The sequence below is a fragment of the Temnothorax americanus genome, unplaced genomic scaffold, assembly GCF_048541705.1.
Source record: "Temnothorax americanus isolate GAGA-0224 unplaced genomic scaffold, ASM4854170v1 Scaffold1, whole genome shotgun sequence".
NCBI classification, from domain to species: Eukaryota; Metazoa; Arthropoda; class Insecta; order Hymenoptera; family Formicidae; genus Temnothorax; species Temnothorax americanus.
The window spans coordinates 5,899,906-5,924,794 of record NW_027509230.1 but is presented as its reverse complement, the minus strand read 5'-3'; the positions used below and the strand labels follow the sequence as shown (position 1 = coordinate 5,924,794).

Below are 24,889 nucleotides of genomic sequence, written 5' to 3'. Positions count from 1 at the left end.
GATGTACGGAAAAAATTAATAAGTATGACAATTTTTTAATGATGCGGTATAATATAATTAGGTTCTTGCGATTATTTATTTATATACAATATTACATTACATTATTATTCTCTTTAATACATATCGGTACACATTAAAAAATTTATTATACTCATCACCATCTCGATATTTATTAAAAGAAATAAGGCTTAGGAAGGCATTTATAATCTTTCTTTGGCGAACAATTTATATACATGTGCATATACATTTACATATATGTATATATACACGTATATAGGTATATAAGAAATTTTCGCCAAGGAACAATTACGAATATCATCCTTAGTCTTACTGGCTCGTTCTCTCTGTCCCAACAGTTTAGAATGGACAAAATATTTAATTTTACTTAACCGGCACGCTTAAAAGTATACTTTATTAAAGTGAAAATTATATATACTCTTCTATTTATTTAATTTCTAAAAACGTGAATTCCTTACTGCGTGGACGTCGGCAACGTCATCGTCGGAGCGACGGTGGTGGTGTTGATGCCAGGTGGCGATTGATTTTGCTGTTGAAGAATAGATGGATAGAAAGAAGTGTCTTGAAGAGAGGCGGTGACTGTGATAGGTGGCATTCCTGGCAGTGAGATAGGTGTCGTTACAACGTGAGACTGAGGCATATTAAATCCAGCAGTCATGTTCGCACTAGGAATAGGATTCTGCTCTCTCTGCAATACTGGGACATTGATCGTGGTCGTACCATGGACAGGATTCTGCTCTCTCTGTTGTCCTGGGGCATTAATTGATCCAGGCGGTGCGATTGAAACTTCATAAGAATTGGTAACGTTCGGTGGTAACGCCATAATGGTTGGCATACCAGGAATGTTTGGAGTCGTCGGATAAGTGCCTAAACAATTAAATAAATGAATCGGCAATGATCTAAATAATTAAAATGTCAAGAGGATAAGGATATAAGTTGTGAAAAATCCGTCACTTTCTTTCTTCCGCTGAAAATTCCATAAAAATAAAAACTTCGGAATAGTGACCTATAAAATAAAACTCCTGAATCTCCCAAAAGTATTTTGTTCGAACAAAGCATCTTACGTGCAAAATTATTATAACTTTGGATAACGTTTAATAAGATTTTCAGCAGAAGTACAAGAAATATTCAGCAGTTCGTTATAAAATGTTTTAAATTTTTTTTTTTTTTTTAAGATTATCTAAAATTTTTTCGTAATTTTTAAAAATATAGTTTATAATTGAGCAATGCGAATAATAAACTATTTACATATCAAGGAAATACGCAAATCTGGTTGGTACTTACTGGGTGTGAAACTGGGTGCGAAACTGGTGGTGGGTTGATTCGGAAACATATGAGGGACTGAACTGACTGGTGTATAGCCACCAACGACACCAGTGAAATTGACTTGATTTGCTGGTTGGGTTTGCGTGCTTGGTCCAGGTATATTTTGAGCTGGTATAGTTTCCTGTTCGCTTTTTAAGTTTTTCATCGGGCTATCCATCGAGGTGGTATAACTCGGCGGAACAGATACTTCGGATTGTGTACTGACAATCGGGTTGATTTCCGCCACGGTAACGGTAGCGGTCGTTGCTGTTACCGGTTGAGTTTGCATTGCAGTCTTGGGAGTGTTCTGAAATGGAAATATTCATAGTAATAATAATAATAATAATAGTAATAAAGTATAGCAGTCTTCAAAGAATTTGGGTAAAGCTAATATCTATTAAAATGCTGTTAATTATACATTTTTTCTTGGGATTATTCAAATATCGACGCTAAAACGTTATATAATGCATTTTTTTTACCACATATGAATTAGCAGGTTTCTGCTCCAGTACGCTTCTGACAGGTATTCTATGTAAGTACCCATATCCGATTCCACATCCCAAGCTATTAAAAGTAAATACAGAATAATTTAACATCTGCATGCCAAAAGGGCATCTAGCGATTATTAGGTCCAACATTGTGAGATACTATGTGAAAAGCTATGTACCTTCCTTCTCCGCCCCAAGTATTATTGGGTGTAATAGTAACTTCTCTGCAAGTATCATCCTTAGTATTATATACATACAATTTCAGAGGTCGTGATTCGTGTGCCTCTATTAAGGTAAATAAATCTTCGCTTTCATGAAGAACGGAGTCCGCTCCAATAATATAATCGGTAAACGGTCGTAAACCGGCCAATTCAGCAGGAGACGATGGATGTACTTCCTGTTAATTTAAAATTTAAGCATTTTTTCAGTGCAACATTTTATATAAAATGATCCAAGATTTATACATAAAGTTTATACTTACAAGTACATGCCAAACGTTTTCGTTAGCGCCTTCAAACGAACAGAAACGTATACTAACACCCAATAGACCCTGTCCACCCCATGTCACACTCGGAACAATTTTTGTCCGTCTTACAGACTGTGTTTTACTACTGTATACCGTGATTGTTAGTTCCTTATTTACACCAACCTTCAGAAGTTCCTTCAAAGTATCGTTATCTTGGTCCTAAAATATGTAGCATTTTAAAATACAAATACAGCACAACCGTGCTGTATTTTAATGCGTGTATTAATTTAACTGTATAAAATATGTATCCTTCATCAGAGCAAGACGTGCGAGTGAACATACCAGACGAGTATTCCCAATTGCCACTATAAAATCAAAGAATGCTTCGAGTCCTGCTTGCTGCCCAGGAGAACCTTCTTGAACCTGTCAAAAAAGATACAGAACATCAATTAGTATTGCATTTGTATCGGTATATATCAAACTTTTAATACGTTGAGCACAGAAGTTTTTTTTTTTAATTTCTAGTATAAGTTGTTACATATCGACAATCAACAAATTATATTAAATGTAACAATAAGATAGTTGTCTGTAACCACGGTAACTAAAATAGAATATAAAATATACAAGTCATAATTTACATTCTTTATTCTAGAATATGTCAATTTTTTGACAACAGAAGCACAAATAAAATATAATTTAAAATCACATTACTTAACTCCAAATGGGCTTCATTCTGAAACATTTATATATCGGATTGGGTGAGAGAAAATAAATAAAAGACCCCTAACACAAATGGGACAAATGTTATATCCTAGAGTTTTACTTTAATTTTAAATTACATTTAAATGTTTTTCATGAGAAAAGTCATCGAGAGATAACTTAATGAATCTAATATATCTTCTGCAGTGTAAGATAATAAAATCAAAGATGACAAACCACAAATGACACTTGTGGTAGTCAATAAAATTGCGAACAAATCGGGTCACGCGGAACGGCTTGAATTTTTATAAACACGCAAGTGCCCGCTCAGGTATAATTTCCGTGGGTTTCATTATTATTCCCCGCAATGTTTGTGCGCGAGCGATTTTCTAAAAACGGACGATACAGGGTGTTAACACTGTTAACTCTCTTGACAGGTCACCCTACCCTCAATACGTGGTAACCTTCTGTCCCGCCTCCCGGTATCTCCACGCTGTGAGACGACCCCATGCCAGCTGTGAGCTTCTTAGGTCACTCGGGACGAGCAGGTAAAAGACATTAAACCAATTGTCGATCGTGCGGCTTTGCGGGACACTCGAATGGCAAAAATACGTGGCAGTCGTGGCACGGCTATTTTAACGCAAACTATGGTGACGTCACACGACGGCCATGCGGCACAGTCTGTGCCCGCTGTGCCGTCTGGTGCAGTCTGGTGAAATCAGGGTCTCCAAATGGTCCTAGCAAAAGTGAGAAACGAATGAGCGCGTTCACCGCTCAGTAGCAGTCGAACGTGATTGGCTCTTACTTTTAGAACCAACCAATCAGCGTAGTTTGTTGATAAGACGAACTCAACAGTTGTGTCTGCTGAACGCGGCCAATAACGACACGCGATTCGCCGATATCGGAAATTCAAACAATTTCGGCCATTTCGGGGCAATTTAGGCGTTGCGTTAGGCGTTACGGAAGCGAGGTTAGACGGTCGTGATCGAGGAGTGACGAGGATTTCGTGCATTTTCAGGGCACAGATAACTTAAGAAGCTGTTACCATTCATTTTTTTTAAGCATTTCGAAATTTGAGAGGCCAAAGGTAATTTCTCTTCAAGTAAATCGCACACAAATAATCTATTGAAATCGACGAAGAAAATGGATGTGTTTTGTTGACATTTATTTTCAATGTTATGGGACCGGTATCACAGTCTCCGATTAACGTGATTCTCTATCCCCCTAGAAAGAGACGAAGAGTGAGTTTAATCGGAGAATCACGTTAATCGGAAACTGTGATATCGGCCCATATACTTTGTTGTATTAATCCTTCTTTCTCCTTCAAACTCGATTTACTTGCAGGTAACGTTCGATCATCATGGAGCAGCCGTCCATCAACAAAATTCACCGTAATTTACAAGATGTTTCATTGCCTTCGACTATTGAAGATCTCAAAAATCCAACAGAGGATTACATAGTGAATTTATTAACCACATTTTTATCACAGTTCTGTATCAATATGAGTTTGATTGATCAGGTAAGACCTCAAATCTTTTACTTATTTACTAGTCATTACTATATATACGTATATATATATATATATATATATATATATATATATATATATATACAGATGTATATATATATATATATATATACAGGTATAAATAATACCTTGGAGTAATAAGATGGAGTAATTGATTTTTGTTTCCATGTATTTTTCTTATTTGTAACAAAATTTTGCAGCCACTTTCAGAACAACTTGACGCTATGGCATATTACGAAGATTCTGATGTAATAAATCTTATAAATTTACATGCAGTTGTGGCACGGATATTTGATAAGATATTTATACATGATTTTTGTCTCACCGACATTACTAGTCCAGGTACAAATATTTCAGTTTGAAACCTTTTATGAGAGCAACAACTGTGCTATAATAGTACAATTTTCTTGATATTACTTGTGAATTTTGTAGGACAAAAGCGATTTAGAAAGCAGGCACAATATCTGTCTAACTTTGTATTGTATACACTGCATACCAAGTCTAAATTTAATGACAAAATGGAAGAAATCCAAACTATGTCTAAACTGCTAAAAGAACTGAAAGAAAGAAAGGCTCAAGTTTCAGAAGCTATTAATAATAAGCTTATGCACAAAGCGAAGCAGTTATCCATGATGGAAAAAGTAATTATAAAATTATATGTTAGTTCTTAATTGATTTTTTTCTTACGTATGCAATAATATATAAAATCGAACTTTATTATTTTAGCTAGAAGCTGAGATACAACATGTACAGTCAAGAACGGAACAATTTAATAAGAAGGAACTGGAACTCGAAGCAATGAAAAATGATATAGAAAAGGAAAATCAAAAAGCTAAAGAACTTTATGGCTCCGTTAAGACAACAGCAAAGAAAGTAAATATTCTTATTTAAATCTTGATTTTTCAAAGCAATTGTAACACTTTTACTGCCGCACAATAATTGATAAATTTTTAACGGGCACTATATCATTTTTAGCTGTCCAAGATGATAACTGAAGTACAGTCAGAAGTTGTAAATTCGCCAGAGGAGTATAGATTCCGTTTAAATGAAATTGAAGAACAACACAAGTTAAAAGTAAAAGAACGTAGTGAAGTGCAGAACGCTATTCAGGACAAGAAACAGTTAATAAAACAAGTCGGAGAGAAATTAAACTTTGTCAAAAAAATGACTGGCGATTTTTGTATATTGGCAGATATATATAAAGAGCAACAGTATTTATTTATTTATATTTATATTATATATATTTCTAATTAGTTAACATAAAAATATGTCTTATATTTTTCCAATATTTTTTTTTATATAGGAGCAAGAAAGCGAAGTTAGATGAGGTTAAAAAAGAAACTGATTCATTCAACAATATATGGAAAGAATCAAAAACTAAATTAGCAAAGCACAAAGATCAAGTGGACGCTGAAAAGAACAACTTACAAACATACCGTGAAGAAGACATGCGTCCATTGTGCAATCTGTATAACCAATTATTAAGGTAATATTGCATAAAGATTAAATTTTTTTTTAATTAAAATAGTTTTAGAATTGTTTATTGTCACACAATTTAATTTTCGATTTAATATTTTAATAAAACAATATTAAATTAAAATTTAATAATCTTTAGTGAAAGAAAGGTACGGAAAACTAAATTAGATAAAGATCGAGATTGTTCCAATGAAAAATGCTTGAAAAGAAACAAATTACAAGCAGATGTTGAGAAGATAGAGGAAGAAACTGTAATTTTTATCAACAGTTGCCAAGAGACTTATAATAATGAAATTGCTAATGTGAGTTACATTGGTCTTTTGTTTATAGAAATACATAATTAAATTATCTTTTAACATATTTTTTATAATACGACTTATATGATCTATTTCAGGAGCTTGAATTACGGAAAGTTTGGAAAGAAGAATAATCATAAAATCTAAAAATTTATGTTTTCTCTTACTTTTTAATAAGATGTAGAATACTATTAAAAAATTTTATCATAAATAGTTTATGTATATCACAAAGATAATATTCTATGTATATTTTTTATCGAAAATTTGTAATTTATTATTTAAATATAAGTACTCTTTTACATAACAATAGATTTAAATCTTTCTTCTAAGCTTTAATTACTTAATTTTCGATTATTTTTAATGATTTGTCTGTTGTCTGATTTTTTTGAGTATACAATGTGAAGTTGGACGGTTTTGATGGAACTTACATAAATTACTTTTTTTACGTCATGTCGAATTATAAAAGTTTCTCAAAGAGTTTTAAACTCATTCTTCGGTTGGAATAAAGATAAGAAATGCAGTTTGTTAAATGCGATGAATTGGTCGCGAATCTTAATCGATTGAATTGCGAAAATTTTATGATTGACAGCACTGCGAATCCGAATTGTTTGTGAAACGAAGAGGTATCGGCAATGTGGATCTTTTGTGTAAGAATTATTTTTTGCAATTTATAATTTTATATTTCACAGTTTCACACATATGCGTAATTTTCAGATTTTTATATTTATTAAAAAATTACAAATTTTGTGATCGTAGAATTTAAGCAGCTAATCCTGTTTTAAATCTGACGACTTAGGAGATATTTTTATCACAGATACTGGTTGGATTTTTCCAACTTATAATTCTATTGATGTTATCTGGTATCCTATTTTCCGTTGCTGCTGTTTCGCGTTTGATGGAAATGATGATTGTCCTAGTATATCCCACAGCCGTATTTTTCTTACGACAGGCCGCAAATTTAATCATTGTGAGTATATAGTTAGAATTTCACCAATTATATAATTTTTTGTTTTTTTTTTTATATTTTTATTTATATTTTAAGTGGCTCTAACAGAGCCTAAAGATTTTATTATAACAATTAATAAATATTTTATTAAGCAATATGTAACCAAGACCAGGGCTAAGTAGCCCCATGGTCAGTTAATTTTTAATACCTGGTCCTGTACAGCTTCTAACAATCCTGACGGCAAGAATGACATCCTCGGCGTTTCACAAACTATGCGCACTTGTTAGATATAATCAGCAGCAAGAAATAACTCCTCAACAAGAATCATCATCAGAGGTTGCTCAGCTTCAGATCGACATGCAAACTCCTTTTGTGCCGTACAAAAGAAGTGTCCTTGAAGAAATACCGCAGGGTATTCTGCCTTTGAAAGACAAATTTTCTGCCGTGTCATCAGTAGATAAGGGCATTATTGAACCTGCACAGGATCAATTACAAGATAATAGCTCAATGGAAGAATCAACCGCACGCAAGGATACCATTGATACCACTGATTGATAAAAAAAGAATTATTTATAATCAAATAGAGAGAATTATTTGTACAAAATAATTATCTATATTTTATTTATATAAAGGACTTACAAACATGAAACACTTTATTACTAAATATATTGTATGACGATCTTGACTAATTAAATTCTTTGATATGACGTTTATGAAGAGAAGATGAAAGATTTTTGAAACTATTTTAATAAACACACTATATATACAAAAATTAGTAAACGTGGCGAAGTAGTCAGTTTATTACCATATTAACGCAACCAATTGAAATTGCATCATATTTATGACAAAATTGTATTGTGCGAGTCACACATTTTGCAAAAATTTTATATCAATATGTAAAATTTTATTATCATCTCTACAGAAATCAATCGAGGACAAAATGGATGTGAGTTCCTCAATATTCTCAGCTAGATTTATTACAATATTTTGCTAAACATTTTTAATAATACAGTTGGACACCGTATTGAACGATTTGGGCGATAAAATTCCTTGCTTGCGGCACATTCTTCGTTCGGAATATGTTCCATATTTAACCACAGCTGCAACAGTGTTTATAGGATGGCTGCTTGTGACATGGATATTTCATGCATGTATTCTAAAATAAATACTCGATTGATTTATAATTAATTATAACTAATTGTTTACAGATAATTTGGATGTTGATTACTCCTCTAACAATAAGCGCCATCGCCATAGCGTTAATATGTCCAGCAACAAGCAAATGGTGTTTCCAGCAACTGGGAACGAATTTAGAAGAAATAATGAATAGTGTCATTCATAAGTTTCAATGTCGATGACGTCAAATAAAATATAATTATTTAATTTCAACCATAAGAATATTAAGGTTTGTGTATTTATATATTTACATTTGCATTTATATTATATATCAAAATTTACTTACAATTAGTTTATTCTAAAATATAAAGTCTAAAAAAATTGAGAAAATATATTTTTTAGATATTTTTGAAAAGCTTATATCTATATAGGATTTGAAAGATAAATTCATGTTATAAAATTGATTTTTTAAATTATATAATATGCTGAACTTAACTGTTGTACGTAACATTTTGCAGGATAACAACGAGAATTTGTCTGTGAATATCGCGATTATAACGTTTCGAAAAATTACACACAACTTCGATTCCGATAATAATTTTACAATTTTGAACCATACCTACGATCAGAAACAAATCGTGTGTGTAAATATGTCTCATGGTGAAAAGAAACTATACAGAAAGGAAGATGTACTATAATACAGGAGAGTTAGAAAAAAATGGGAGTGTGGAATTCAAACCGGTGAGTGCTCGAAGTTGTACACAATTTGCGATTTAAAAAATAATGCTTTATTATTTCTAAAAGCAAATATGTTCGTTTAAGCTAACAATATTTTCAATATATTGTAGAAAAACGTAAAAAAAAATTAAAAAAGTTATTAGATAAATGCAATATTTTAATGACGTAAAATTAAATAATAAATAATAAAAGCCGTCCCGAGGTTATATTTGTTAGCTAAATTGACAAATTATTTAGACGTGTTTGCGCATTTGAACGGGATTGTCTTTTTGACGATGTTTTACTTCTCCTTCTGTGTAATTTCTTCATGATTGCTCTTCAACTGAGTGACGTCAACCTCTCGCTTTTGATTGTTGGGGGCATCAATCATTTCGGTAGCAGTCGAGCGCGCTTCTTCTGGTAGCATTTCCATTTCATTGGATTGAGACGATGAGTCAACGTGTTGCGATTCGCGATAAAATGGTCCTCCCGTATTTATGGTGATTGCCGGTACACTTGCTGAAGCTTGAGAGCCATAGCTCGCCGGATAAGCGGTTCCGTAATTTCCGTAGACTTGATAAGAAGTTGGGTAGGCGTAAGTGGGTGAGGGATTGGTATATGAAGGTTGGTATACGGGTTCATAATATTTAGGAGAATTGCCGGATCCTGGATATACGATGGGGAATTGCACCGAAAGGTTCACAGGATGATACTGTTTTCTATGTCTTGCTTCCTGCAAAAAAATAATTCAATATCTATTATTCGTGAAAAACTACATTTTATGATATGCTTAGATATCTAAATGTCTTTCTCAGAATTAATTTTCTTTTCAAAATTAGATCTTGCATTTTTTTAGTGTCATTTGTAAATATGTAATCGATGGTCTCTTCCAACACAAATTTGCGATTATTGTCCATTTTTAATTTTCTGCTGTACGCTTTCAGCCGTTGAGCGCACAGCTAATGTTTTGTCTCGTACGCATCAAAAGATTCCAAACACAACGCAACGCAATGTTTCAGAGGTAATATTTATATATGCTATATATAGGCTATAAAATAATAGAACTGGATGCTAATTAGAAGATTGGAGGGAGAACAATTTAAAGGTTTTTATGAATAATTGTTTTTATTTTTTTTTATGAACAAATAATACATAAGAATATTTCCATTAAAGGCACACGAGTGCTCTGTACAAAGTTTTAAATACTTTAGACCTTAGACGTTTGATTTTTAAGCTTGCTTGGTCCAATTTCCTTAACGAGGTCATCGAGGATATAAGTAAAGGATTAAACCTGTACGTGAAATCAAATATTATGTAGTTCTTCCTAATCGAACTGTCGAGCTTTCTATGAAGAAGACCTTACAGAACATCATTATAGAAATTTTTAAAGAAACAATAGAATTGCGCGCACATAGGAATCTTTTGATGTTGGATTAAGGTTTTTATCGCTTTCCAAGGATCGCCCCATTGGGATCTCGGGCAATATCGCTCGTATTATCTCAATATCAATGTGGGACCATATGATTATTACTTAATTCATATCTAGTTTGGTAGTTACCATTCCTCTGTGAGTTTGTTCCGAAGGAAAGAAGATAGGTTGATCCGACATCATGCTAGGCATCATGCTAGGCATCATACTAGGATTGTTTTCTGTGGACATCTGCGAAGACCTATAGGGCATAGGTGGTGCACCGCCGTGATATGTCATTGCGCGAGGCTCCTGAGGACCGTTGAGGAATCTCGTTGTAGATTTCGAAAGCTGAAAATACAAGAATGTAGCGCAAGTTTAATGATCTAACTCATATGGCTCTAGAAGAAATTAAAAACTTTCTTTAGGAAATCTGAAATAATGCTTGCCACTTACTTCGAACAGGGCTGTTGGTTGAACAAAAGATCGAGGTTGAACAGGAAAGTTCAAAGGTTGGGTGCGGGGTCGTGGGCGTGGGGGCTGATCGGGCTGATCTTTGCATATGCACGTAGTAGGCTTTAAAGGAGGCTCTTTAGCCTTTAAGTTTAGAATTGACAAGTACTAAATTAAGAAAGACAATTATTAAATAATATATGTTAATTCTCTTTTTTCTCTTCTTTCAAATAGGTTTTAATTGCATAATATTCTATTTAATTTAGTTGGAAAATTATTTAGTTTTAATTTATATAATAATCTTTAATCAATCAATCATTTTTATAAGTTTTTATTACTTAGATGTTTAAAGTTGAATATTTAAAAACTAAAAAAAGTAACGAGTTTTGAATGAATTTTGAAAAAAATAATCTTTAAATTTATTTAAAAACCTATTACTACTCTAGTTTCTAATTTTTACAGTTTATCCTATATATAATATCAATATTTATTCAAATTGATTGTCGTTTTACCTGTAGTTCATTAGGCATCGGCTTTTCTTGTTCGGGCGGTGGAATCACCATCACAGATGGTCGCTGTGGCGGTTGAGGTTGCGGCTGGATGACGTGGACCACGTGAATTGGTTGTTGGGGCTGCTGGGGCTGCTGGGGCTGCTGGGGCTGCTGTGGTTTGTCGCAAGGTACGGGGGCAGGAGCTTGCGGTATGATGTTAATGATCGGAGTTGGCGCTGGAGCAGGCGTTTGTACTGGAGCGGGAGCTGGCACTGGTGCTGGCGGAGGAACGACTACTTGCGCTGATTGCTGTTGCTGGTTCAAACTGATGCTTGGTGAAGGTTGCGGCGGTGGCGGGATCGGTTTGGAATATCCCGGTCCTGGTATCGGTATGGGTTGCAGGATAACCAGCGGTTTGGCTATGTCTTGCCTTACCTCCTGTCTGCAAGGAACCTGTTCTGTCTTTCCCGAGTTAATTGACACGCAGAAGGTCGTTGCCGATTTCTTCGCTCTACCCTTGTCCGCACCAGTTTCCTCCAGTATGGCGTTCGCAGTCTTGTCAAACGTCGTCTCTGCCTCGTTAATCGACTTCTCGATCACCTTGGGCGAGGGTGCGGCCTGACAGGCGACAAGCGCCAGCAGGAACAACGCGCAGACACTGTACAGATGCATTGTTCGTAGATCGAAGTCGAAATCGAACTGATGAAGCAGGACGAAGCGCGCCCCTTTTTTAAGGGAATCCACGACCAGCCGCGAAAATGGAGCCGACGACGAAACCATTCGCGCTGCTTGCGAAATTCTGCGAACGATTCGATGCATCGGCAAATTTTGATGCGTGATTAAACAATATCGACCTCGTTTTTACGAAATCATGCGTGATGATATCATTGATTGACTATATGCAAAATTTGCTAGAATTTAATATGCAACGTTTTTTTAGATTTTATGTGGAATTACACGAATTTTTATTTTTTATCATGTAATCGTAGTCGCATCAAAAGAAAATTACGCTTAAATATTTAAGAGAATCTTTGAAATTGAACAGAAAATAATTTACATTCCCTTTATACATACTTAGTGTATAGATTTTATATTTAAATAATTAAAAATAAATAATTAAACAATATATTATATATGTTCAGTTCATATCTGACATTATAATAATTTTACTTTAATTTTTTTTTATTGTTAGGTTTCTATAATAGAATATTATTGTAAAATTATTATAACATATAGAACTTATATGTAAAATTAATATTAATTACAAGAGAACATTGTATATTTAATTAAATATTTGTAACGGCATTTTATGAATTTGTATTACATTATATTGCATTATGGACATACACTCTGAAAATGCTTATTAGCAAACGCGAAAGCATTGTTGTAAAATTGATTCGATAATTTGCTGCTTATTGTTAAACATTTATAATTGTGTAGATTTAGTTGCATTTTCATTCATGTCGCAACAGATATATTCACAAACTATGCGCACTTGTTAGATATAACCAGCAGCAAGAAATGACTCATCAACAAGAATCATCATCAGAGGTTGCTCAGCTTCAGATCGACATGCGAACTTTTTTCGTGCCGTACAAAAGAAGCTTAGTGTCCTTGAAGAAATACCGCAGAGTATTCTACCTTTGAAAGACAAATTTTCTGCCGTGTCACCAGAAGATAAGGGCATTATTGAACCTGCACAGAATCAATTACAAGATAATAGCTCAATAATGGAAGAATCAACCGCACACAAGGATACCATTGAGATACCACTGATTATTGATAAAAAATAATTATTTTATAATCTAAAATAGAGAGAATTATTTGTACAAAATATATATTTATATCTTATTTATATAAAGGACTTACAAACATGAAACATTTTATTTCTAAATATATTGTATTAACGATCTTGACTAATTAAATTCTTTGATATAACGTTTAAGAAGAGAAGATGAAAGATTTTTGAAACTATTTTAATAAACACACTATATATACAAAAATTAGTAAATGTGGCGAAGTAGTCAGTTTATTACCATGTTAACGCAACCAATTGAAATTGCCTCATATTTATGACGAAATTTTATTGTGTAAGTCACACATTTTGCAAAAGTTTTATGTCAATATGTAAAATTTTATTATCTCTATAGAAATCAATCAAGAACGAAATGGATGTGAGTTCCTCAATATTCTCAGCTAGATTTATTACAATATTTTGCTAAGCATTTTTAATAATATAGTTGGAGACCGTATTGGACGATTTGGGCGATAAAATTCCTTGCTTGCGGCACATTCTTCGTCCGGAATATATTCCATATTTAACCACAGCTGCAACAGTGTTTATAGGATGGCTGCTTGTGACATGGATATTTCATGCATGTATTCTAAAATAAATACTCGATTGATTTATAATTAATTATAACTAATTTTTTACAGTTAATTTGGATATTGATTACTCCTCTAACAATAAGCGCCATCGCCATAGCGTTAATATGTCCAGCAACAAGCAAATGGTGTTTCCAGCAATTGGGAACGAATTTAGAAGAAATAATGAATAATGTCATTCATAAGTTTCAATGTCGATAACGTCAATTAAAATTTAATAAGTTAATATCAACCATAAGAATATTAGGGTTTGTGTATTTATATACTTATATTTTCCTTTATATATTATATATCGAAATTTACTTAGTTTATTGTATAAATTCTAAAAAAAATTAAGAAAATATATATCTTCTTGATATTTTTAAAAAGCTTATATCTATATATAGAATTATGAAAGATAAATTTATATATATATATATATATAATTAAAAAAATCAATTTTATAATATAAATTTATCTTTCATAATTCTATATATAGATATAAGCTTTTTATATATATATATAATATGCTGAATTTAACTGTTGTACTACATACGTAACATTTTGCAGGATAACAACGTGAAATTGTCTGTGAATATCGCGATTATAACGTTTCGAAAAATTACGCACAACTTCGATTCCGATAATAATTCTACAATTTTGAAGCATACGATCAGGAAACAAATCGCGTGTGTAAATATGTCTCATGGTGAAAGAAAACTATACAGAAAGGAAGATATATAATACAGGAGAGTTAGGAAAAAATGGGAGTGCAGAATTCAAAACGGTGAGTTATCGAAATTGTACACAATTTGCGATTTAAAAAATAATGCTTTATTATTGCTAAAAACAAATATGTTCGTGTTTAAACTAACAATATTTTCAATATATTGTAGAAAAACGTAAAAAAAATTAAAAAAGTTATTAGATAAATGCAATATTATAATGACGTTAAATTAAATAATAAATAATAAAAGCCGTCCCAAGATTATATTTGTTAGCTAAATTGACAAATTATTTAGACGTGTTTGCGCATTTGACCGGGATTGTCTTTTTGACGATGTTTTACTTCTCCTTCTGTGTAATTTCTTCATGATTGCTCTTCAACTGAGTGACGTCAACCTCTCGCTTTTGATTGTTGGGGGCATCAATCATTTCGGTAGCAGTCGAGCGTGCTTCTTCTGGTAGCATTTCCATTTCATTGGATTGAGACGATGAGTCAACGTGTTGCGATTCGCGATAAAATGGTCCTCCCGTATTTACGGTGATTGCCGGTACGCTTGCTGAAGCTTGAGAGCCATAGCCCGCCGGAGAAGGGTTTCCGTAATTTCCGTAGACTTGGTAAGAAGTTGGGTAGGCGTAAGTGGGTGAAGGATTGGTATATGAAGTTTGATATACGGGTTCATAATATTTAGGAGAATTGCCGGATCCTGGATATACGATGGGGAATTGCACCGAAAGGTTCACAGGATGATACTGTTTTTTATGTCTTGCTTCCTGCAAAAAAATAATTAAATATCTATTATTCGTGAAAAACTACATTTTATGATATGCTTAGATATCTAAATGTCTTTCTCAGAATTAATTTTTTTTCAAATTTAGAATTTGCATTTTTTTAGTGTCATTTGTAAATATGTAATCGATGGTCTCTTCCAACACAAATGTGCGATTATTGTCCATATTTTTAATTTTCTGCTGTACGCTTTCAGCCGTTGAGCGCACAGCTAATGTTTTGTCTCGTACGCATCAAAAGATTCCAAACACAACGCAACGCAATGTTTCAGAGGTAATATCTATATATGCTATATATAGGCTATAAAATAATAGAACTGGATGCTAATTAGAGGATTGGAGGGAGAACAATGTAAAAGGTTTTTATGAATAATTGTTTTTATTTTTTTTTTCTGAACAAATAATACATAAGAATATTTCCATTAAAAGCACACGTGTGCTCTGTACAAAGTTTTAAATACTTTAGACTTTAGACGTTTTATTTTTAAACTTGCTTGGTCCAATTTCCTTAACGAGGTCATCGAGGATATAAAGCATTAAACCTGTACGTAAAATCAAATATTATGTAGATCTTCCTAATTGAACTGTCGAGCTTTCTATAAAGAAGACCTTACAAAACATCATCATAAAATTTTTTTAGAGAAACAATAGAATTGCGCGCACATAGGAATCTTTTGATGTTGGATTAAGGTTTTTATCGCTTTCCAAGGATCGCACCATTGGGATCTCGGGCAATATCGCTCGTATTATCTCAATATCAGTGTGGGACCATATGATTATTACTTAATTCATATCTAGTTTGGTACTTACCATTCCTCTGTGAGTTTGTTCCGAAGGAAAGAAGATAGGTTGATCCGACATCATGCTAGGCATCATGCTAGGCATCATACTAGGATTGTTTTCTGTGGACATCTGCGAAGACCTGTAGGGCATAGGTGATTCGAAAGGTGCACCGTCGTGATATGTCATTGCGCGAGGCTCCTGAGGACCGTTGAGGAATCTGGAGGAATGTAGCGCCGGGATGCGATTCTCTGCTCGACAGTTGCATTCGTATGATTCTTCCTGATTGTTGCACCCGTCAGATTCTATTTGCCGCGGCAACACCTGGATCAGTGAGAAACAATATATTTTGTTCAGTTTGGAAAGACTTTATCTAGTATATGATGCAGTCATAAAAAAGGGGATTTGTAGATTCCGAAATTTGAAGATACAAGAATGTAGCGCAAGTTTAAGGATCTAACTCATATGCCTCTAAAAGAAATTAAAAATTGTTTTTAGAGAATCTGAAAAAATGCTTGTCACTTACATCGTACAGGGCTGTTGGTTGAACAAAAGGTCGAGGTTGAACAAGAAAGTTCAAAGGTTGGGGTGGAATAAAACCGTTGCATGTTCTGCACGTAGGCCTTTGCGGTAAGACATTGAACTGAATTGGCGGACTTGGCAAGTTATTCTAAATTAAGAAAGACAAGTCAAAATATTAAATAATATATGTTAATTCTCCTTTTTCTCTTCTTTCAAATAGGTTTTAATTGCATAATATTTTATTTAATTTAGTTGGAAAATTAATTAGTTTTAATTTATATAATAATCTTTAATCAATCTCAATCATCTTTATAATTTTGTTACTTAGATGTTTAAAATTGAATATTTAAAAACTATAAAAAGTAACGAGCTTTGAATAAATTTTGAAAAAAAAAATCTTTAAATTTATTTAAAAACCTATTACTACTCTAGCTTCTCCAATTTTTACAGTTTATTCTATATATCAATATTTATTCAAATTGATTGTCGTTTTACCTGTGGTTTAGGCACCGGCTTCTCTTGCTTGGGCGGTTGAATCACCATCACAGATGGTCGCTGTGGCGGTTGAGGTTGCGGCTGGATGACGTGGACCATGTGAATTGGTTGTTGGGGCTGCTGGGGCTGCTGTGGTTTGTCGCAAGGTACGGGGGCAGGAGCTTGCGGTATGATGTTAATGATCGGAGTTGGCGCTGGAGCAGGCGTTTGTACTGGAGCGGGAGCGGGAGCGGGAGCGGGAGCTGGCGCTGGTGCTGGCGGAGGAACGACTACTTGCGCTGATTGCTGTTGCTGGTTCAAACTGATGCTTGGCGAAGGTTGCGGCGGTGGCGGGATCGGTTTGGAATATCCCGGTCCTGGTATCGGTATGGGTTGCAGGATAACCAGCGGTTTGGCTATGTCTTGCCTTACCTCCTGTCTGCAAGGAACCTGTTCTGTCTTTCCCGAGTTAATTGCCACGCAGAAGGTCGTTGCCGATTTCTTCGCTCTACCCTTGTCCGCACCAGTTTCTTCCAGTATGGCGTTCTTGTCGAGCGTCGTCTCTGCCTCGTTAATCGACTTCTCGATCACCTTGGGCGATGGTGCGGCCTGACAGGCGACAAGCGCCAGCAGGAACAACGCGCAGACACTGTACAGATGCATTGTTCGTAGGTCGAAGTCGAAATCGAACTGATGAAGCAGGACGAGGCGCGCCGCTTTTTTAAGGGAATCCACGACCAGCCGCGAAATCGGAGCCGACGACGAAACCATTCGCGTTGCTTGCGAAATTGTGCGAGCGATTCGATGCATCGGCAAATTTTGATGCGTGATTAAACAATATCGTCCTCGTTTTTACGAAATCATGCGTGATGATATCATTGATTGACTATGGGCAAAATTTGCTTGAATTTAATACGCAACATTTTTTTTTATATTTTATGTAGAATTACATGAATTTTTATCCGTTATCATGTGATCGTAGTCGCATCAAAAGAAAATTACGCTTAAATATTTAAGAGAATCTTTGAAATTGAACAGAAAATAATTTACATTCCCTTTATACATACTTAGTATAGATTTCATATTTAAATAATTAAAAATAAATAATTAAACAATATTTAATACATTCAGTTCATATCTGACATTAAAATAATTTTACATTAATTCTTTTTTTTATTGTTAGATTCCTGATGTAATAGAATAAATATTATTGTAAAATTATTATAACGTATAGAATTTATAAGCAAAATTAATATTAATTACAAGAGAACATTATATATTTAATTAAATATTTGTAACGGCATTTTATGAATTTGTATTACATTATATTTCATTATGGACATACTTTGAAAATGCTTATTAACAAACGCGTAAGCATTGTTGTAGAATCGACTCGATAAATTACTGCGTATTGTTAAACATTTATAATCGTGCCAATTTAGTTGCATTTTCATTCATGTCGCAACAGATATGTCGCCACTCACATTTTTTTTACGCACTCTTTTCGCTTATACGTCAAATTCCGCAGACGGAATCCAGTTTCATAAGCACGATGTCGAGATTTAGCGCATTCGATATTGCACGAAGAAAAATTAACAGACTAATATAGAATTTTATTTATCTATATGAACGTTAAGAAAGATAATCTTTTATTTAATTTGTCTGCTTTTTTTATTACATGTTGACAATAAGAGCGGAAAATTTGTACGAAAAAAAAGATTCCGGATATATATTACATAAGATATAAAATTGTGATATTCATTAAAGCTAACTTTAAGAAGAAATAAATAGCTTTTTTATCATTTGGCAGAAAAACACATAAAATATCTATTTAACATCATTGCTATGATTTTAATCACCTGTTGCAAATATTTTAATTGATATTGATTTTTACCATTATAATTTAGAGTCTACGAAACCATTCGTATTGCTCGTGAAATTGTGCGAGTAATTCAATGCATTGACAAATTATTATACGTGACTTGATAATAATTTACAGGAGGGATAAAATCGTGTAATAAAATAAAAAAGTCATATAAATTTGATGATCCATATATTTTAGAATAATAGTGGATTCGGACAGAATTCTAAATTTGTATTACAGAAAATAATTTATTTGAAATTTTTTTGAAGTAAATCATGTACAGCAAACTTTCAATTAGAAACAATCTCAATATTTTATTATTTATTGCATCAAATATATTTTAACATTACTAATGTATTACTAATTATTACATTTTACTAATTAATCGAAAAGTTAAAACATTAACATTAATAAATAACAGATTTTTAACTTCAAGCTATGTTAGCATTTTTTTCTTACATTAGGCTTAGTTGAATATTTTCAGCTGCTATTCATCACAGCAGTAATAAAGTGATAAAAGTTATATAAGATATCTCAGATCAAAACATAAGCTATATTTTTAATTTATAAAATCTTTAATATCAATTTGAAGTCGATTTTTCTTAAATGTGAAAATGTCGGTATAGATCATATTTAGTCGAAAGTTATCAACTTTCTACATTAAATATTTTCGTGGCTTAACTATATTTTTAACTACATGTTTTTTATAGAGCTGTCGTTTTCGATAACTCGTAATTTAACAATTATTGGTCTGTTGACATTTTATTAAGAAGACTCGATTAAAAAAAAATCTTGAATAAAAGGTAACTCAATTAAAATTTAGAATATCTAATATTGTTAATTATATTATTGTCGCCAAGAAAATTCAGCAAAGGATTACATTGGTGTCAGTGGTGTAGATGGTGTCAATTCGGTTGTTTTTACTGGAGGATCTTCAATGTCGTCCAATAAGTCAGGATCAAGTTCTGTCCCAGCCTCGTTCTTGTTGCTTACATTATTTCGTTCGTTGGCAATAAAACTGTTGTATTTCTCTACATCGAGAATGTTCTTAGGAAGTATAAGATCTTGGATGCGCGGATTCTTTTCAATAACAGCCTCATCCTCGAAGAACCTTCGATCCATTTCTTTTGTAGGATTCACACGTATACTGTTTTTAGCTTCCGATAATTCCTGCGTCTCGGACTTGGCTGGATTTTTTTTATCATTTACAATATTTAAGTATCGGGGAAGTATATAAGCATTATAGGCATTAATCACAGGTGCACGAGCAGCTTCGGCATTGGCGTATGCTTTGTCTTGAAAGATTACATCCTCATTTTGCTCGTTTTGAAAGTACTTACTATTTTCTTTGGAATATAATCCCGATTGTCCTGTCTCTTGCGAGTTTTCACGCATGAAATTCAAATTGGCAAGGAGTTCTTCGTCCTCTATACCTTTCCAAATATTCTGAGGAAGAACACGAGGATTATAATTATCTCGTTCAGTTTCAATAGTATCCTGTTCAGTCTCGTCTTCAAAATATTCTTTCATATCCTCCTCATTCATGAACTGTTCAGTCTCGTCTTCAAAATATTTTTTCATGTCTTCATCATCCTCTTTTTCGAGAGGTCTAGGATTTTTTCTCATCGGTTGAACCCTAGGGAGGAATATCTCTGACTGGATGGCGTTTGAAGTGTCCTTTGAATTCTTCCGCGAAGACTTTATATCTCTATCACCGCGATGCATTGCCTGTACTTTCGTGGAATTTTCTTCAATCTTTTTATAGTCTTTTGTTCTTTCATAATCCTCTGACAAAGATTCTGAATATTTATCGCGAGGATATTTGAAGAACAAATTTTCCGATCTATCGAAAACTTGCCTTGGTGGAAGGATTACTTGTCCTTTGCTCGCAGGATCTTCTTCAATCTCTTCATAGTCTTTGGTTCTTTCGTAATCCTCTGACAAGGATTCTAAATATTTATCGCGAGGATATTTGAAAAACAAATTATCCGATCTATCGAAAACTGGCCTTGATGGAACGATTACTTTGCTCGCAGGATCTTCTTCAATCTCTTTATAGTCTTTCGTTCCTTCATAATCCTCCGATAAAGATTCTGAATATTTGTTGCCAGGATTTCTGAAGAACAAATTTTCCGATCTATCAAAAACTGACCTTGATGGAACGATTACTTTGCTCGCAGGATCTTCTTCAATCTCTTTATAGTCTTTCGTTCCTTCATAATCCTCATCTAATAAAGATTCTGAATATTTGTTGCCAGGATTTCTGAAGAACAAATTTTCCGATCTATCGAAAACTAGCCTTGGTGGGAAGATTACTTGTCCTTTGTTCGCAGGATCTTCTTCAATCTCTTTGTAGTCTTTCGGTCCTTCATAATCCTCTGACAAGGATTCTGAATATTTGTTGCCAGGATTTCTGAAGAATAAATTTTCCGATATATCGAAAACTTGCCTTGACGGAACGACAAGAGGATATTCTCTCGCAGGTTTGTCCTGAGAAAATATTTCTTGTGTATCTAAGGATTTCGGAGAACTATTAAGATAGTTTTTGAAAAGGAAATGTTTGCTCGTAGGCAATTTCTCCTGTCGAGGAAATCTTCTGTCGTTTTCGAAGAACATCAGATTTTGACTCAATGGAATATTGTAGTCGCGTGCTTTATTCTGAGAAATTCCTTCTCGTACCAAGCGAGAATAAGGGGAATTTCGGAGCGGATTGATGGAAAAATCTCTTAGATTTGATTCTTGACGAGCATTCCTGAAACATTGTTGCAATTTTTTTCGCTCATGAAATTTATAATAACATTCTTCAAATTTAAAAAAGTCATAACTTTTAATTTTTTATATTATATGTGATTAAATCTCTCTAAATTGTCTAAAAAATTCCAGACTTCTTAAATTTTTTAAATTAGAGACATTCTGATTTGGTTGAAGTTTTAAGTTTCTATCGTGCTTGATTCTGAGATTGGAAATTCAAGCCTTAGATTTGTCAGCTGTTTCTATATTCTTACCATGGTAGCTGGGCGGTCAAGGCTTCCGGACAGTCTAGACTACACGAGGGACAGGATGCTCCTCTAGGAATCCTTCGAGACGATCCGCAAGTTAGGATCGCGCTCACGGACAAATAAAACAAATAGCGACGAGAAATTTGTCTCGACATACTTGAAAAATTCGAATACGGGAATCACGACGATTCTTTATAAACTCGTATACGAAGGATGCAGCAAGGACACGCGATGCTGAGGAAAAATGTTTTCCGCATTGCATCAATCACTTCCTATATACATCCGTTAATTTTTAAGCGAATTGCTTGTTTGTTTAATTTCTTAATATTCACTTCCACATTTTTTTAATCTTCAGGCAGGATGCAGGTGACGACATAATATCGCAGAAGTCTTTAGACGTAGTGAAAGTACTTATACATTTTTTGAAAGAGCGTAAGTTTATTTCAGGCATCACAAATTCATGTATCGTAATGTTCTAACAAAATGTGATAATTCAACAATTATTATAATTCTGCGTAAAAGATGCTAGAGTGGAAGGACTATTTCGACGAGCAGGACGTTGTGACGTCCGACGGCATATTCTGAATTCTTTGAAGAAAGGCCATAAACCGCATTTTGAAGATTCGAATAATGCAGCTCTGGAATGCGCGGCGGCTTTACAAATTTTTCTCAGCCACTTAAAAAAACCGATTATGCCGCAGCATGTACAAGAATTGATCCTTGGTAAATATAAAGAAAAAATGAAAGTTGTAATTGCAATTAAATTGTGTTAAAGAATAGCAATGAATATTCCTTATAATTGTAATTTACTTAGCGTTTAAAATGAAAACGCAGCGTAGAATGAACGTTTATAAATTCAACGTCAGCGAAATGTCAGCGATACGTTCTGGTGAATTACGATATCATAACGTCAAATCTAAAATTAAAATTTTTATGGCGAACAAATCTTCAATAACAGCTAATCTTTCTATATGTTTAATTATCAATAATAGATTTCCACTAATTTTTCAATTTTTAATATCAGATATATTTTGAGAATTTTGTATATTCTATAGCTATGAAAATATAAGTATATGGTTTAAATAAATATTTTATTTATCGGATGATGTATGAGCAGCTGACAATCCAGGCGTGGAAGATCAAGTTATCGCGCAAGATGCTTTAGGACTTATTAGACAGGATGTCGGAGGTCGACATGGCGAGCTCCTGACCCATGTCTTGGATCTTTTAAGGCACTTAACTCTCTCGGGACCACCATCCGAATGTTCCGAACTGCGTGGATCTCCATTACCTGTTGCGCTTTTACCAGTGTTTTTTAATTTATCCGTAATAATATATGATTTGTAATTGCTCAATACTAAAAGACATTTCATCAAATCAACTTATTTTGTATAAAAAATGTTTCTTATACAATTCATAGAATTACCCTTTTTAATATTGAGAATTTTGCTTACACATATTAATCCTTAAATCTTTTCTACTTCATTCAAAATGAAAAAAAAGTTATGCATTTAAATCCAATTTATTCTGGCCTTACTTTGCAGCCTGGTGACTTGATAAGATGGAAACAAGTGGCAGCCAGATTCAGCGAATTAATTACGGAAGCCGCCGCGCAACTCCGTCGCGATGAACAACATAGCATTTCTACAGAAACCATAAATTCCACAACGAGTTACACAGATGTAAGAAATCTCTTTATTGGAAAAGCAATTAAAAACCCAATTAAAAATTAATGTTTTCTTAGCTTAACTTTGAATCATGCTTACTTTAGTGTAATTGTTTTAGTTTTAAAGTAGTTTTTTGTGAACTAACATAACTGCACACTATCCATTATTCGTTTTTTAGACAGCCTCGACCTTACCAGAGGAATCTGAAGAATTAACGAGATGGCAAGAGTTTTCGTTATTGTATCATCCTATCGTGCGACTTAGAGATCATTGTAATATTTGTAAGATATTATTAATTGATATTTTTATTTTATTAGTACATAAATATATCCATTATTATTTTGTTATTCATATTCATTATTATTTTAATCTGTTTCTTATTAGTGAACTTTGGTAGCAGTATCAATGATTCGGTAAAGCGTGTGCTAACGTTTGCTAACGATTCAATAAAATTTTGCCGATAGGTCATGTTGGCGAGATGGCACGCGTTCTCATTACACCGTTACAACGCCCAGTCGTTGGCAGGTTACATCCGGCAATTGCTAATCCTAATTAAAAATTTGATAATCGAACAAATGTGCAAATTATTTTTAGATGAAAATTACTGTATTTATATCGTTGCAATTTTGTCTATGTAAATTGACTGAATTGTATCTTAATTAAAATATTACGTCTACATGTACTGCCAGTAAATAGTAATGATTATCGATCTAATTAAAATTGATAAATTGTACCTGAGATAAACTGTAATAATGAAGATATATTTATTTAAACAAGTAAGGAATTATTTGCAAACACATATATTTTCATATATTTATCAGTGCCTCTATACATCGAAATGCAAATAAAAGTTTCATACGTTGTAAATAAATTACATTATAGAATTTTATACGATAAAAATAATTTATTACTAATGCGCGAGCAAAATATAAGTGAAACTTATTCACATATACAAAGTGTGACCAGAGTGTGCTTCATGATTTAAACTTCAAAATTTAACTGTACGGCATTTTGTGGAACAGCTTAGACCAGCTTTTTTTAGGCATTCCTAAAATTTAACTGTGTAATCGCACATAGAGTACGATATTTTCAAGTTTTTCTATAATACGAAAGTACGTAAAAATCGTTTCACGGCAAGCCTACATATGGAAAGTGTATGGAGCTACACCTATGTATATGTATATAGGACATTCCAAAAAATGCAGCAATCAATTAGACATATTCCTTTGGTAAAAACAATAATGCTAACCAATAATGGTAAAAAACAATATTACTCTTATATAAAATTAAGAGTTCAGAT

The 24,889-nt window shown here is 33.4% G+C and overlaps 6 protein-coding genes across 15 annotated transcripts; 2 read left to right on the top strand and 4 right to left on the bottom strand.

Annotated features, from left to right (window-relative positions):
- Nucleotides 1-38: 38 nt before the first annotated feature.
- Grasp65 (Golgi reassembly-stacking protein 2) lies at nucleotides 39-3,695 on the bottom strand. Its single transcript, XM_077411891.1, has 7 exons — nucleotides 3,424-3,695; nucleotides 2,620-2,700; nucleotides 2,293-2,496; nucleotides 1,991-2,208; nucleotides 1,803-1,887; nucleotides 1,303-1,630; nucleotides 39-885 (listed from the first exon to the last, which is right to left on the bottom strand). The coding sequence occupies exons 1-7, from the start codon at nucleotides 3,484-3,486 to the stop codon at nucleotides 473-475; spliced, it is 1,392 nt and encodes a 463-aa protein (XP_077268017.1). The 5' UTR covers nucleotides 3,487-3,695; the 3' UTR covers nucleotides 39-472.
- Nucleotides 3,696-3,905: 210 nt separating this feature from the next.
- Nucleotides 3,906-7,587, top strand: LOC143900527 (uncharacterized). The gene is made up of 10 exons (XM_077412009.1): nucleotides 3,906-4,063; nucleotides 4,321-4,495; nucleotides 4,705-4,846; nucleotides 4,937-5,145; nucleotides 5,231-5,377; nucleotides 5,480-5,715; nucleotides 5,808-5,990; nucleotides 6,120-6,282; nucleotides 6,375-7,243; nucleotides 7,417-7,587. Exons 2-9 carry the CDS (start codon nucleotides 4,337-4,339, stop codon nucleotides 6,408-6,410), a joined length of 1,275 nt encoding a protein of 424 aa, XP_077268135.1. The 5' UTR covers nucleotides 3,906-4,063; nucleotides 4,321-4,336; the 3' UTR covers nucleotides 6,411-7,243; nucleotides 7,417-7,587.
- Nucleotides 7,588-8,860: 1,273 nt separating this feature from the next.
- On the top strand, nucleotides 8,861-24,373 carry LOC143900890 (uncharacterized). Of its 7 annotated transcripts, none has more exons than XM_077412774.1 (9): nucleotides 8,861-9,079; nucleotides 13,844-14,040; nucleotides 14,342-14,558; nucleotides 22,278-22,354; nucleotides 22,445-22,645; nucleotides 23,040-23,248; nucleotides 23,467-23,604; nucleotides 23,768-23,870; nucleotides 24,054-24,303. In XM_077412774.1, the coding sequence occupies exons 3-9, from the start codon at nucleotides 14,536-14,538 to the stop codon at nucleotides 24,143-24,145; spliced, it is 843 nt and encodes a 280-aa protein (XP_077268900.1). In that variant the 5' UTR covers nucleotides 8,861-9,079; nucleotides 13,844-14,040; nucleotides 14,342-14,535; the 3' UTR covers nucleotides 24,146-24,303. The 7 variants fall into 7 exon arrangements, with proteins under 7 accessions (XP_077268900.1, XP_077268818.1, XP_077268985.1 ...); XM_077412692.1 differs by having other exon boundaries at nucleotides 12,910-14,040; XM_077412954.1 differs by lacking the exon at nucleotides 8,861-9,079 and having other exon boundaries at nucleotides 12,134-14,040; nucleotides 23,768-23,861; nucleotides 24,054-24,315.
- LOC143900230 (uncharacterized) lies at nucleotides 9,104-12,133 on the bottom strand. 3 transcript variants are annotated; one of them, XM_077411370.1, is made up of 4 exons: nucleotides 11,429-12,132; nucleotides 10,920-11,084; nucleotides 10,614-10,814; nucleotides 9,104-9,788 (listed from the first exon to the last, which is right to left on the bottom strand). In XM_077411370.1, the coding sequence occupies exons 1-4, from the start codon at nucleotides 12,077-12,079 to the stop codon at nucleotides 9,357-9,359; spliced, it is 1,449 nt and encodes a 482-aa protein (XP_077267496.1). In that variant the 5' UTR covers nucleotides 12,080-12,132; the 3' UTR covers nucleotides 9,104-9,356. The 3 variants fall into 3 exon arrangements, with proteins under 3 accessions (XP_077267496.1, XP_077267583.1, XP_077267668.1); XM_077411457.1 differs by having other exon boundaries at nucleotides 10,920-11,060; XM_077411542.1 differs by lacking the exon at nucleotides 10,920-11,084 and having other exon boundaries at nucleotides 11,429-12,133.
- LOC143899980 (uncharacterized) lies at nucleotides 14,583-17,767 on the bottom strand. 2 transcript variants are annotated; one of them, XM_077410874.1, is made up of 4 exons: nucleotides 17,081-17,767; nucleotides 16,590-16,733; nucleotides 16,094-16,387; nucleotides 14,583-15,268 (listed from the first exon to the last, which is right to left on the bottom strand). In XM_077410874.1, exons 1-4 carry the CDS (start codon nucleotides 17,720-17,722, stop codon nucleotides 14,837-14,839), a joined length of 1,512 nt encoding a protein of 503 aa, XP_077267000.1. In that variant the 5' UTR covers nucleotides 17,723-17,767; the 3' UTR covers nucleotides 14,583-14,836. The 2 variants fall into 2 exon arrangements, with proteins under 2 accessions (XP_077267000.1, XP_077267084.1); XM_077410958.1 differs by having other exon boundaries at nucleotides 15,211-15,825; nucleotides 17,081-17,766.
- Nucleotides 19,218-22,265, bottom strand: LOC143899586 (uncharacterized). The gene is made up of 2 exons (XM_077409999.1): nucleotides 21,929-22,265; nucleotides 19,218-21,675 (listed from the first exon to the last, which is right to left on the bottom strand). The coding sequence occupies exons 1-2, from the start codon at nucleotides 22,075-22,077 to the stop codon at nucleotides 19,800-19,802; spliced, it is 2,025 nt and encodes a 674-aa protein (XP_077266125.1). The 5' UTR covers nucleotides 22,078-22,265; the 3' UTR covers nucleotides 19,218-19,799.
- Nucleotides 24,374-24,889: the final 516 nt, after the last annotated feature.